Source organism: Eurosta solidaginis, chromosome 1 (genome assembly GCF_040869045.1).
Source record: "Eurosta solidaginis isolate ZX-2024a chromosome 1, ASM4086904v1, whole genome shotgun sequence".
In the NCBI taxonomy this organism is placed as follows: domain Eukaryota; kingdom Metazoa; phylum Arthropoda; class Insecta; order Diptera; family Tephritidae; genus Eurosta; species Eurosta solidaginis.
This window is the reverse complement of record NC_090319.1, coordinates 6073163-6087529: the sequence shown is the minus strand read 5'-3', so window position 1 is coordinate 6087529 and position 14367 is coordinate 6073163. Positions and strand designations below refer to the sequence as shown.

At 39.0% G+C, this 14367-nt stretch overlaps 1 protein-coding gene across 3 annotated transcripts in view; it reads left to right on the top strand.

Annotated features, from left to right (window-relative positions):
* DIP-gamma (Dpr-interacting protein gamma) overlaps nucleotides 1-14367 on the top strand; it is a 229466-nt gene that overhangs the window by 211736 nt on the left and 3363 nt on the right. For all 3 annotated transcript variants that reach the window (XM_067778387.1, XM_067778388.1, XM_067778386.1), the window contains exons 6-11: nucleotides 2530-2737; nucleotides 5379-5552; nucleotides 5858-5986; nucleotides 6049-6247; nucleotides 14011-14159; nucleotides 14269-14328. In XM_067778387.1, the coding sequence (XP_067634488.1) occupies nucleotides 2530-2737; nucleotides 5379-5552; nucleotides 5858-5986; nucleotides 6049-6247; nucleotides 14011-14159; nucleotides 14269-14328 (919 nt within the window). The remainder of the gene's footprint in view (nucleotides 1-2529; nucleotides 2738-5378; nucleotides 5553-5857; nucleotides 5987-6048; nucleotides 6248-14010; nucleotides 14160-14268; nucleotides 14329-14367) is intronic.

Sequence of the window (14367 nt, the reverse complement as noted above, 5' to 3'; positions counted from 1 at the left end):
TCACAAAGTATATTAATTTTGTTCGCATAACGGTGATCCGTAACGGCATAAACTAATTTAGCCATGTCCGTCCGTCCGTTAACACGTTAACTTGAGTAAATTTTGAGGTGTCTTGATGAAATTTGGTATGTAGCTTCCTGGGCACTCATCTCATATCGCTATTTAAAATAAATGAAATCGGACTATAACCACGTCCACGTTTTCAATATCGAAAATCTCGAAAAACCGAAAAAGTGCGATAATTCGTTACCAAAGACGAATAAAGCGATGAAACTTGGTAGGTGGGTTAACCTTATGACGCAGAATAGAAAATTAGTAAAATTTTGGACAATGGGCGTGGCAGCGCCCACTTTTAAAATAAGGTAATTTAAAAGTTTTGCAAGCTGTACTTTGGCAGTCATTGAAGATATCATGATGAAATTTGGCAGGAACGTTACTCCTATTACTATATATGTAAGTGCTAAATAAAAATTAGTAAAATCGGATGACGAACACGTCCATTTAAAAAAAAAATTGTTTAAAGTCAAATTTTAACAAAAAATTTAATACCTTTACAGTATATAAGTAAGTTCTGTCAACAGTCAACTCCAGTAATGATATGGTGCAACAAAATACAAAAATAAAAGAAAATTTCAAAATGGGCGTGGCTCGGCCCTTTTTCATTTAATTTGTCTAGAATACATTTAATGCCATAAGCCGAACAAAATTTAATAATCCTTGTGAAATTTGTTAGGGGCATAGATTCTATGACGATAACTGTTTTCTGTGAAAATGGTCGAAATCGGTTAAAGCCACCCCCAATTTGTATACACAGTCGACCGTCTGTCCTTCCGCTCGGCCGTTAACACGATAGCTTGAGCAAAAATCGATATATCTTTACTAAACTTAGTTCACGTACTTATCTAAACTCCCTTTATATTTTTAATAAAAATGGGCAAAATCCGATTATGACCACGCCAACTTTTCGATATCGAAAATTATGAAATATAAAAAAATGCCATAATTCTATACCAAATACGAAAAAAGGGATGAAACATGGTAACTGGATTTGTTTATTGACGCAAAATATAGCTTTAGAAAAAACTTTGTAAAATGGGTGTGACACCTACCATATTAAGTAGAAGAAAATGAAAAAGTTCTGCAGGGCGAAATCAAAAGTCCTTGGAATCTTGGCAGGAATACTGTTTGTGGTTAGGTTGAACTGGCCGGGTCATGAGGACTTCACATAGACTGAATAAGTCCGTACTGCCTGTGGTATTAAAAATATAAATTAATTAGCGGTACCCGACAGATGATGTTCTGGGCCACCCTGGTCCCCATTTTGGTCGATATCTCGAAAACGCCTTCACATATACAACTAAGGCCCACTCCCTTTCAAAATACTCATTAATACCTTTAATTTGATACCCATGTCATACAAACACATTCCAGGCTTACGCTAGGTTCATTTTCCTACATGTTGATTTTCCCTTGTTTTGTCTACAAAGCTCTCAGCTGAGTATTTAATGTTCGGTTACATCCGAACTTAGCCTTCCTTGTTCCTTTTCACTCCTCTCACTGAGGTTTAGCAAAATATTACCGACGAGTAAGCATTAATTAGAGGATAGCAGGACCTGCAGCCTCTAGACTGTCTTAAAATCTTTGTTTAATCCTTCGAATCAAACGTCCGCCGTGGTGTGATATCAGCGTCGTCCACCCCGAAGATCCTGGATTCACTATCCGGGCAAAGCAACATCAAATATTTAGAAACAATTTTTTTCAATTAGAAGACAATTTTTCTAAGTGGGGTCGCCCTTCAGCAGTGTTTGGCAAGCACCCCGAGTGTATTTCTGCCATGAAAATCTATCAGTAAAAACCGTTCGGAGTCCGCATAAAACATGTAGGCCCCGTCCCGCCAATTTGTAGGAAAAATCAAGAGGAGCACGTCGCAAATTGGTAGATAAGCTCGGACAAAAATCTCCTCGGAGGTTATCGCGCCTTGCATTTTATTTTTTTTAATTCCTCGAAACATAACATCCTTGTATCTATCACGATGTAAAAGAGCGGCAAGGCTCGTAATATCAACGGAAATTCCCGGGACGGAAACAGCGGTACGGTAAAGGAGGCAGCAGCTGGTGATTAGCAAGAAACGTAGCGACATTTCAGTGACACCCCGCCTCTAAAATTGCATGCTTTATAGCTGAAAAAATTCCTCAATGGAAAGCGGCGTTGTACCAGTGGGAAATTTATAGGCCGATCTGTGGGCTGAGGAGAAGTGGACCCTTAAGGTACAAGGGCTTTGCTTAAAAAAGCAAACAACAGACATCGGCTCACTGGACTCCGCTTCCCTTTTGGGCTATCGCGTCGTTTTCACTTAACCACTTACATACTTTATTTTCCATATTTCTGCTATGATCATCCTTTGCAGTTGCCTATTTTTGTATTTTTATATTTTGACTCGCGAGAATTTATTGATGTTCCGCATGTATGCTCATTATGCTCACCATTAATTATTTATATTTTCTTCATTGACATTTCTTTTCGCTGCAGGTTGGATGGCTGCGTGCCTCAGATCAAACTGTACTCGCGCTCGAGGGACGCGTCGTGACACACAACGCCCGAATCAGCATAATACATGAGGATGCACATACGTGGAAACTGAAAATCAAACAATTGCGAGACACCGATAATGGCTGCTATATGTGCCAAATTAATACAAGTCCGATGAAGAAGCAAATCGGTTGTATTGATGTACAATGTAAGTTTTTAACCACATTTATTTCATATCGCTTGTAATTACATCCCCTGCATATACGTATGGATGTGATAAGGGTAACTCCATAAAAAAGCAAGTAACAGCTGTCGTCAAAGGTTATCGTTATGGAGGAATTAACACTGTAACACTCTCCAGATTGGCTAACAATTCATACTCCTAATGAGACTCCTCAACATCTGTCAACTGAAGAAGATACAAAGCCCCGTAACAGACGGTAGACCGAGGTGTAGGGAAAAGCGTGAAATAGTAATAGGAAAAGTGAGAAAGGAAAGTGTGGGTGAAGAGGAGAAATATATAAAGTGTTAAAAAGGAGAGAGGAATAGGTGGAGGGAGTAATAGAGGAGAGGAAGTGAAAGGGGATAGAAGACAGAATGATAGGGACTTCCTGCAATTCTTTTAAGATGAGCAGCCGAACCAAAGTTCAGGAATATGTGCCAGGGATTTTACAAAATGTATGACCTTCCTTTTCTTTAAATAATGACACTTCAATCACATGAATCAACAACAGATCCCGCATTAAAAAATGAGAGAGCAAAAAAATCATAGTTGGCTGGGAAATAAATTTTCTCGGCATGACGTCATGCTTTTTACAACATGTTTCTTTGCTGACGCAGTGTTCGGATTTTATTCAAATCGGAATATTTTCCGCCGCTCTTACCTCCTACTAGTAAATAGTATTACTACCAAATAAATTGTTAAAGTTTTCATTGCATACGTATGAAAAGCTGATTGTTTACAAGTGACGATTAAGACGAAATGACGAGAATTCATTGTTCGCGTCTTAAGACATGTTTGTTCACATTTTACTTACAGTTTTTGTACTTTTTTCGTACGGAGTGAGAATAGAAGGAGTAAAATGTAAGCAAAATATGTGTCCCGGCGCAATCTGTAAAGTCTGGCAAAATTCAATATACAGCACTTCTTAAAGTTTTAGCTAACCCTGTTTTGCGATAACAGTCGCCAATTGGGAGCACCAAGGAGGTCAAAGCTTCCTCCAACTGTCTCTCCCAACTCAGTGAAGATCTTCACTTTCCTCTTTTTACAAACTGTCGGAGCGTATTCGTTCATCGGCATAACATGACCCAGCTATCTGCCAAAATCTCATATATGCAGCTCATCATTATACCTCCTTCGATACTAGCCGTCAATTGCATGAATAGGATTATAAATCTTCCGGAGAACTTTTCTCTCGAATACTCAAAGAGCCATCTCATCTTCTCTCGACACCTTCCATGATTCCGAGCCATTCATCAGGACAGGTATGATGAGCGACTTGTAGAGCGAGAATTTTCTTCGTCGAGAGAGAACTTTACTTTTCAATTGCTTAAAGAAGCACTTGTTGGCAAGAGTTATTCTCCGTTAGATTTCTAGGCCGAAATTGTTTTTGCTTTTAATGCTGCTTCCCAAATAGACGAAATCCTTCACAGTCTCGAATTTATATCCGTCAACAGTGACGTGGCTACAAAGGCTACGATGACAGCAAGTACTTCGTCACATCCAAATTTAGTGCAAGAACCACTCTTTTTGCTTCTTTATCTTATACCCTCCATGTTTAAACAGCCTGCCGGGTATCCCGTCATTACTTGGCACCTTGCAATTTTTTAACAATGATATTGCCATTCTCACTTCGCCATAGTTGAATACTGGAGTGTGTTTTTCATCATCGGCAATCGGGGTATCTGTTTCGTCTTCCCCCATACTCTGTACGTCAGCTACCAGGTCTCCATTACCGTTCCTACAGGAATCTGCCCCGGTATTAAAACCTTCTGTTATTAAAAGAGCATGAAATATTTATGGTAAACCGAAATTAATAATAATAATATTTTTTCGCTATAAATATCCGGGGAGATAGAGCCCACTTTTCTTCCAGAATGTGGTGTGCTTATGGGAGCATTAATTAGTCATCCTACACGTTTTAGGCCGACTCAATGTGCATCTGATAAGGCAGATAACTTTTTTGCTTAGAAACATTTCATGGCAATTGACATCAATTTGACATTAGTTGCTCGTCCGCTTTCAAAGATGAAGAAAAAATATAGGTACTCCGAAAATTTATTTTTTCCTCCAGCGTATTCGTTTACTCAGCTAATAGTTTTAAATACTCCGAACACTGGTAGCGAAATATGAGACAAATGTAATAAAGCGAAAAACTTCAAAAGCCCTACGTCATCAAACTTTTTTTTCAAATTCGATTACAAATACAACAATTCCGGAATGCCAGATCTTGGCTCATTTACTTATGCTTCAATCATTTCAATTGAACTCGATACTGAAAACCACCCCTCCCCCACTTCCATTTCATCATAAGTCAACGCACGACAATTTTATTTAATTATCTGCAAAAGAATATCGAGTAGCAACCATAATAATTTGTGTACCATAAAAAGCCAACAATATCACTTCCACTTCACTTTGGCAATGCGCGCTTAAAAGTCACGTATAATCTTCGACATTTTTTCCGACCAACTTAACCTGCGATGCTACTTCTGTAGAAGACATTTAAACTGGGCCATACATATTTATATACATATGTATATACGTACTACTTGAGAGATATTTTTTCATATTCCCATGGCTGATTCGCATAAATATGTATGTTTGTTTGTTTGTTTGTGCATTGCAGTTCCGCCTGACATCATCAATGAGGAGTCATCTGCCGATTTGGCTGTGCAGGAGGGCGAAGATGCCACATTGAGCTGCAAGGCTACTGGCAATCCTATGCCGCGTGTGATCTGGCGTCGCGAAGATGGTGAAATGATTTTAATACGAAAGCCAGGAAGTCGTGAAGTGATGAAAGGTATGTCAAAGGTACATACGTATGTATATAAATAAGTATCAAAGTATCGAAGGGCAAGCAAAGCATCGTGTGCTCCTGAGTCAGGAGTCGTGAGTGCCGTTGCGGAGCGTTGTGTGTGCTTTTGCCCTGTGTGTTTGCGCAAACTATAAGTGAATACGAGACGTATGTATGTATAAAAACGATTATTTATAGACACTTTGAAGTCAGTAAATCACTCAGGTCGCATGATTTGAAACTTCGTCAATCACTTTTATATCAATTTTTTCAACTTTGTTATTACTTTTTTTCTTGTTTGCTTTTTTCAGTGGAATCCTACAGTGGCTCATCGTTAAAGTTGTCTCGGTTGGAGCGTCGACAGATGGGCGCGTATTTATGTATTGCATCGAATGATGTACCACCGGCAGTTAGTAAAAGGGTTTCCCTAAGTGTTCAATGTAATTGGCTGATTTAATTTGCTTAATAAATCATTTCAATTTTAAATTTGATTTCCTTTCAGTTGCACCCTCGGTGCGCGCTCCCAGCCAATTGTTGGGCACGCCCTTGGGCTCGGATGTACAACTGGAATGTCATGTCGAGGCCTCTCCATCGCCGGTGTCCTACTGGTTGAAAGGTGCACGTACCTCCAACGGCTTCACTGGCATGTCAAGCTCAAATTACGAGTCGGGCCATCCTGGTCCGGAAATGCTCCTTGATGGGTAAGCGGATATCTACTTAATTCCTTGAATAGCTAGCGAGAAGTGTAGCACTTATGACTTTTATCAAAAAAGGCAAAGTTTTTACAAAGCATTGCTTAACTTTTTTTCAGAAAACAGTTTAAGATTTTCTTATATGTGACCTGGAATCATTAAAGGGACCTATTGTGCGAAAAAAAGTTTTCGAGAAAAACGCGTTTAAATTTTTTGTTTAGCTTGACTCTGTGTAGCGGCCGGCCGTTGTGAACGAATTTTGTAATTAAAATTTAAGTAACTTCCAGATAAGCTACAAGCTTGAAAAAAACTGCGCTTTGTTCCATTGGAATGAGCGTTAAATTTCCTATAAGAATCACTCAAAAAGTGAAGAATGGTATTTTCGCACAATAGGTCCCTTTCATGATTCCAGGTCACATATTATAAATGTCTAAAAATGAGAAAAAAAAAATATTTATTTCCAAAACCAAAAGATTTCATTCTTAAACATTTACATTTTTTTTAATAACAGTCAAACTTTCAATTAGTTTTAAATGTAAGCTATATTTTTTGAAAAAAAGTGCTGCAAACAAGCTTTATTTGTATGGATTAAATAAAAATTTTAAACAACTCGAAAAACTGAAAACTAAAAACGTTAAAGTAAAAAACTATAAATTATTTTTTTGTTACAAACATTTTTAAAAAACTATAAATTCAAAATTTAAAACTCATAACTAAAAACTATAAAGTAAAAACTAAAAACTTGAAGCTAAGAACTAAAATCAGAAACTAAAACCTTAAATCTTAAATCTATTGTAACGAATTTACTTGCAAATCCTTTTATTTGCAACCCTCTGCTAAGTTCGTATCGCTAAACTGTTGAATAAATAACTCCAATATTGAATAATTGAAAAATGGCCTTTATTACAGTACTTCACAATAACACTTATACTTTGCAACGAATAGCAAGCTTAATAACCAAACTGATTGATAGCTCAAATGAAACTCTACTATTCAAAATATTTCTGCTATAGCTCGCTAGATAGCGCTTAATCGAAATCTCAAATCAAACTGAATTACTTCTTACTCGCCTGCCCCGCTTTTATAGTTTACGCTGCATACTTCTAGGCTCTTCGATTTCCAGAACTTACTAGTTAGTTTCGGCTACAAAATCGCCAGCCACAACTACGTGCACAAATTATTGCTCTCTCTTGTGACAACTCAGATAAGATATATGCATGCGTTTGTGCATTGCCACTCCGCTGCTCGTATACGTACATATGTGTAGACGCAATTATTTATTCGTTTATGTAGATACATAATGATTGAATTATTGATGTGAATGTTTGTAGTTTACAGTCTCTCGCGCATACATAGGCGTATAAGTAAATGCATCTGTGTGTGACATTTTTCGGCTGCCTTATATATGTGTATACATGATTTGATTATTGACGTAAATACTGCTTATCGTGGCCTTAGCATCGCCTTAGTGATGGTATAACTTAGTGATGTTAATATCCGTGACACTGCCCTCCACCTAAGTCTGATCGTCCCGGTCAGACAAATCTCTCGATCTAAACGCTGCTAATCTCTCCAAATGAACCACTTTCATTTTGGTTCGTGGTTTGGTAGTGCTTTGTATGCGGTACACTACATGGTTGATCCGTTTTACCACTTTGTATGGGCCTTCCCAGTTACACTGCAATTTCGGGGACAAACCTTTTTTTCGTTGTGGGTTGTATAGCAGCGCCAAATCTCCTTCCTGAAACCCTTCCGAATTAATTGATTTATCGTACCTTGCTTTCATCTTGTCACTCATAATCTTTGCTCGTTGTCTTACCAGATCGTGTATCTCTCTCAGCTCTTCTTCCAAGACACCAGTGGATTTCTTGACATTCCTCTCCGCATCGGCATCTATCCCATACTTCAAATCAGCTGGCAGTCGAAGGTTATTGCCAAAAATTACCTTTGCGGGAGTTTGGCCCGTTGTGTCATGTACTGCCGATCGGTAGGCCATCAAGAATAATGATATGTGTGTATCCCAGTCCTTATGGTACTTGTCTACTACTTTCCTTAAATGCTCGTCCAATGTTCTTTTGAAACGTTCCACCATACCATCGGACTGAGGATGCAATGCAGTTGTCCGTGTCTTTCGAATGCCCAACTTCTTGCACATTTCTTGGAACACAGCTGATTCAAAATTCCTACCTTGGTCAGAATGTAACTCCATTGGTACACCATACCTTGCAACCCATTCGTTTTTAACCACTTCTGCTATCGTTTCTGCTTCTTGGTTTGGGATTGGGTATACCTCTGGCCATTTACTGAAATAATCCATAACTACCAGTACGTATTTTTTTTCGCGGTTGCTAGTAGGAAATGGACCTGCATATCCATGGCGATCCTTTCAAATGGTGCACCTGAAATATACTGCTTCATCTGACCATGACTTCGGGTTTTGGGCCCTTTCGCTCTGTTGCATACCTCGCAATCGGCAATCCACTCGGTGACCGACTGACGGCAACCAACCCAATAGAATCTCTGCTTAATCTTCTCGAGCGTCTTCGTGATTCCAAGATGACCTCCGCTTGGACCATTATGTAGCTCGCTGAGCACGTCAGGAATCCTCGTTCTGGGAACAATTATCAGATTCTTCTTGCATTTACCATCCTCACTCTCCCATACTCGATGAAGGCAACCGGATATCAATTCTAAACTGTTCCACTGTGCCCAATATGACTTCGCAATGGGAATCTCTGCTGACATCTCTTCTCTGTATGGTCTTTCATTTCATTCGAGCCTTTGCATAACACGTGACAAATCTGTATCTTCTAGCTGACACTTTCTTAGCTGTTCCTTGTCCCATTCATCTGTACATGTTGTAGTCATTAGCCGGACATCTATAATGTCTTCTTTAGCCTCGGCTTTTGAACTGTGCTTGCATTCCGAACTACATGGTCTTCGTGACATTGCATCGGCATTTCCATGGGTACTACCTTTTCGATGCTCAATGGAAAAGTCATAGCTTTGTAGTCGCTCGATCCACCGTGCCAATTGTCCTTCCGGATTACGGAACTGCAGAAGCCATTTTAAAGCTGCGTGATCTGTCCTGACACGGAATCGCTGGCCGTAGAGGTATTTGTGAAAACGTTTAATGCACTCCACCAATGCCAACAGCTCTCTCCGCGTAACGCAGTAGTTCCTCTCTGGTTTTCCAATCGAACGGCTGTAATATGCAACTACCTTCTCCTGTCCATCGACCAGTTATGATAAAACGCCTCCTATAGCATATCCGCTCGCATCTGTATCTAGAATAAACGTTGCTCCTGGAATCGGGGTAGTGCACAAACGCTCTTTCAATGTTTGGGAAGCTACTTCTTGCTCCTTCTTCCATTCAAAAGCTTTATTTTTTCTTGTTAGCTCGTGGAGACTATGACAAAAGTAGCTGGTGCATTACAAAGTCCAAAAGGCATCACTGTAAATTGCCAAAGACCATCACCCACACTGAAGGCTATTTTCTCTTTATCTTCCTCCTTCACTTCAACTTGCCAGTAGCCGCTTTTCAAGTCCAGCGTGGAAAACCATTTCGTACCAGATAGCGAGTCCAGAGTATCGTCAATTCTTGGCAATGGGTAGCTATCTTTTTTCGTTACGTCATTCAACTTGCGGTAGTCCACGCAAAACCTCATTTTTCCATCCTTCTTCTTTACAAGTACTACCGGTGAGCTCCATGGACTAGCTGATGGTTGGATAACGCCGCTATCGCTCATTTCTTGTATGAATCGACTCACAACTTCCCTCTTCGCCAGTGGAACACTACGTGGAGCTTGACGGATCGGCCTCGGATCTCCAGTGTCAATTTGATGTTTCACAACGTTGGTGCGGCCTGGTTTAGAACCATCCTGGTCAAATATGTTCGCGTACTTTAGGAGCAGTTGTTTTGCCTTACTCTGATATGCTTCCTCTAACCCCTGTGTCCATGCCGTGATGTCATTTGAAAGATCAGTATTACTAACTGAAACGTGTTCCTGGAACTGTTCACAGTTAATAACTACTTCAGCCTCTTGGCATCTTCCCAAAATAGCTCCTTTAGTCAGTTTGAGTGGTGACTTGAACTCATTGAATACTCTTACCGGAATACGTCCATCTTGTTTTGTCATAGCCAGGGTTTTTCCTACAAGTATGTTCAGTGCTGATTTGTTTGCTGCTTCGACAACCCACAATTTGTTTGTCCCACAATCTCCATCAACCTTTGCCCAGATGACTGCTTCGGATTTTGGTGGTATTCGCTGACTCTCTTCCACCAGCACTCGTTTACTGCTGTAGCCTCTCTCGTAGCCGAAATTAAGTGGTACATCAATGTTCTTATATCGCATCGTCTTGCTTTGCATGTCAATCTTGATGCCCTGGTCGATTAAGAAGTCCACTCCAATTATGATTTCATCAACAATCTCTGCCACTATAAAATTGTGTACTACCGTGACGTTCCCAATTGTGACTTCACATGATACTCCTAGAACCGTGCTGTCTTCTCCAGTGGCTGTACGCAATCTTGCTCCATGCAATGGTCTTATCTTCTTGTTGACTAAATCCGCTCGAATGATGGAATGAGATGCACCCGTATCTACAGTCAGTAAACGTTCCTTTCCATCCACATGTCCTCCGACAGTAAGATTGTTTGACCTTCTTCCAATTTCTGAGATAGAGATTATGGGGCATTCAATTGAGGGAGCCAGCTGTCGCCCCTTGCGGCTGACTCGCTTTAGTTTAACGATTGAGTGGACTTGGAGATTTGCTCATCTCCTTCAGATCTGCGTTTACGGCCACCCACATTGTTGGAGCTATTGGAACCGGTGCTGCAATGTCGTGCAATATGACCTGGGTTGCCGCACTTGAAACATTTAATCACTACGGCATTTTTCTGTTGTGATCCCTTCAGTGCTTCCAAAATTGTGTCTACCCAATCTGGTCTTTCCACTTCCACACGATGAGCTTTGTATGCTTTGTGCAGCAACTTTATCTTCCGCATTCCAGTTGTTCACTGCTGCGGTATTCTCAAACTATACGGAACATAACCGTCAAAAGATGGAGTTTTTCCTTCGTATTACTCGCTGAAGCAGCCGGCCGATTAAGTTGCAATTCCTGTATACGATCTCTCAACGCATCCACCTCTGCCTCAAATTTTTCTTCAAACTGCATTATTTTTTCGTACATGCGCGCTTCGAGTTTTGATGATATACGCGCCTCTTGTGCTTCTAGTTGTACTGTTATGCGTGACTCTTGTTCTTTCAGTTGGGTTGCCATATATGTCTTTTGTTCTTCCAGCTGCAGTTGTGATGACATTTCTGTTATACGTGCCTATTGTGCTTCAATCTTCGCTGTTATACGGTTCTCCTGCGATTCCAACTGAGTTTCCATCTTGGATGTAATATCAGTCTTTTGTGATTCCAGTTGAGATGACATGTTGGTGGATATTTGTGATGACATTTCGGAAATTTGTGCCGATATTGCAGCCAATATCATGTTCAGGTCTGTGTTCGCCATTGTCTGCGGTGTTTCTTCCATTTTTGTTATTTCCTCGCCATCAAGATGAAAGTCATACTCTTCCACATCAATTCCTTCTGCTTCCATTGCCTCTCGTAGCCGTGCCTGAAGTTCCAGTTTAACGCCGCTTGTATTCAATCCACGGCTCTCCAACTCCTTCTTTAGTTGCTGGATCTTCAATTCACTGAACTTTGCCATGTCCTTGTTGTCCTCTGGAATTTATTCAACAATTCCTCTTCTGACACCAATTGTAATGAATTTACTTGCAAATCCTTTTATTTGCAACCCTCTGCTAAGTTCGTATCGCTAAACTGTTGAATAAATAACTCCAATATTGAATAATTGAAAAATGGTCTTTATTACAGTATTTCACAATAACACTTATACTTTGCAACGAATTACAAGCTTAATAACCAAACTGATTGATAGCTCAAATGAAACTCTACTATTCAAAATAATTCTGCTATAGCTCGCTAGATAGCGCTTAATCGAAATCTCAAATCAAACTGAATTACTTCTTACTCGCCTGCCCCGCTTTTATAGTTTACGCTGCATACTTCTAGGCTCTTCGATTTCGAGAACTTACTAGTTAGTTTCGGCTACAAAATCGCCAGCCACAACTACGTGCACAAATTATTGCTCTCTCTTGTGACAACTCAGATAAGATATATGCATGTGTTTGTGCATTGCCGCTCCGCTGCTCGTATACGTACATATGTGTAGACGCAATTATTTATTCGTTTATGTAGATACATAATGATTGAATTATTGATGTGAATGTTTGTAGTTTACAGTCTCTCGCGCATACATAGGCGTATAAGTAAATACATCTGTGTGTGACATCTTTCGGCTGCCTTATATATGTGTATACATGATTTGATTATTGACGTAAATACTGCTTATCGTGGCCTTAGCATCGCCTTAGTGATGGTATAACTTAGTGATGTTAATATCCGTGACACTATGAACTAAAAAGTAAAAAATAAAAAGTAAAAATCAAAAACTAAAAACTAAGTATTAACAAATGCGATTCACATGTTTCATTGTACGATTTAATTAAAATCTTATTTATGGCATCTGAGCAGTATAGCTCCTTCTATGAATGAGCTACGTAGTGCGATGAGACATCATATTACATATTACTTATTACTATTATTCGATATGGCGGTGTAACTTTCTACTTCATATCATTATAAAGTATCTATAAACAAAATAGTAATAAAAGTCTCATGGTATTAAGAAATTTGAAAAACTCCATTTTTCGAAATGTTACGCCTGGTATACAGAATTATCGTACGATCAAATTTGAATCACATGATGAAGCACATTCATCAAGTGATGTTTTATATGTGAGGCAGCTCATCATCTGTAGTGGAATTCACTAACTTTTTTAACGACATTTGCCATCGCTTTATTTGCGAATCGATACCTATAACGATTTTGTTATTCAGCAACTATTTTGTATCGATATTCATTTATTGACGATCAGCTGTGTCGTTAAATAAACGGCAAGTAAATTGGCTGCGTTAAAAATCACGATATTAATATTTCTGGCAATTGTAGTTAAAAAAGAAAATCGGAACTTTAATTAAATAATTTCAAACACGAAAAGCTGCTTTATTGATAGATCAAATGGCATTTGAGTACTTGGCGTACATTTTATCACAAAATGAAGAATTACTAAGTCCATCGCCAGTGGTTCATAGAGAAGTAGATGACCCATTCCACTTGAATGCAACGGAGTTTCTAAAGCTGTACCGACTAACCCTAGACTTGGCTCATGATATTATTTCTAAACTTGATGGTCAATTAAGGGGTACAAGAATAACTGCGATATCAACAGAGAAAAAAAACGAATACCGCATTTACTTACGATTTGTTAAATATGTAAAAACTTTTAGAAGCAGTTAGTATGCGGAATTTATTTATTTTTGGCACTCCTTTTGTGCGTTTCGAATTTTTTAGGTTTCGTTAAGCTGTGCTGCCACCTTTCTACTACTAAAACGAAATTTTAATGTAATTTATTTCGGTTCGTTAAAACTGAGTTAGTGAATAGCACAATCGATAAGGCAAGCGACAAAATCGTTAATTAAAATCTCGACAAATCGCATCGTTATAAGTTAGTGAATTCCGCTACTGACGTACTATAAATATGTATGTGTTATATTACTTGTTAGGACTTTAATTTAGTGTGTGTTTGTAATCATTTGTCATTTGTTAAAAATTATATTCTCTATTATATACTCTAGTCCCAAATATGGCATAACAGAAAAGCGTGATGGATATCGCGGTGTGATGTTGTTGGTTGTGCGCTCATTCTCTCCCTCCGATGTTGGCACATATCATTGTGTAAGCACTAACTCTTTGGGACGCGCTGAAGGCACTCTAAGATTATATGGTGAGTAGGCTCAAAGCTTTTTATGCATTTTATAACGTTTTTTACACTAGTCAGAATATCATGTGATACACAATTGTTGTTATTTCATCATATTTTTTTTAATTTTCAGAAATAAAACTGCATCATGGCGCTGCATCCATAAATGATGATCGAATTAATTTTATTAGTGGTTAGTATTGAGACTGACATTTGAAGCTATTTAATGATT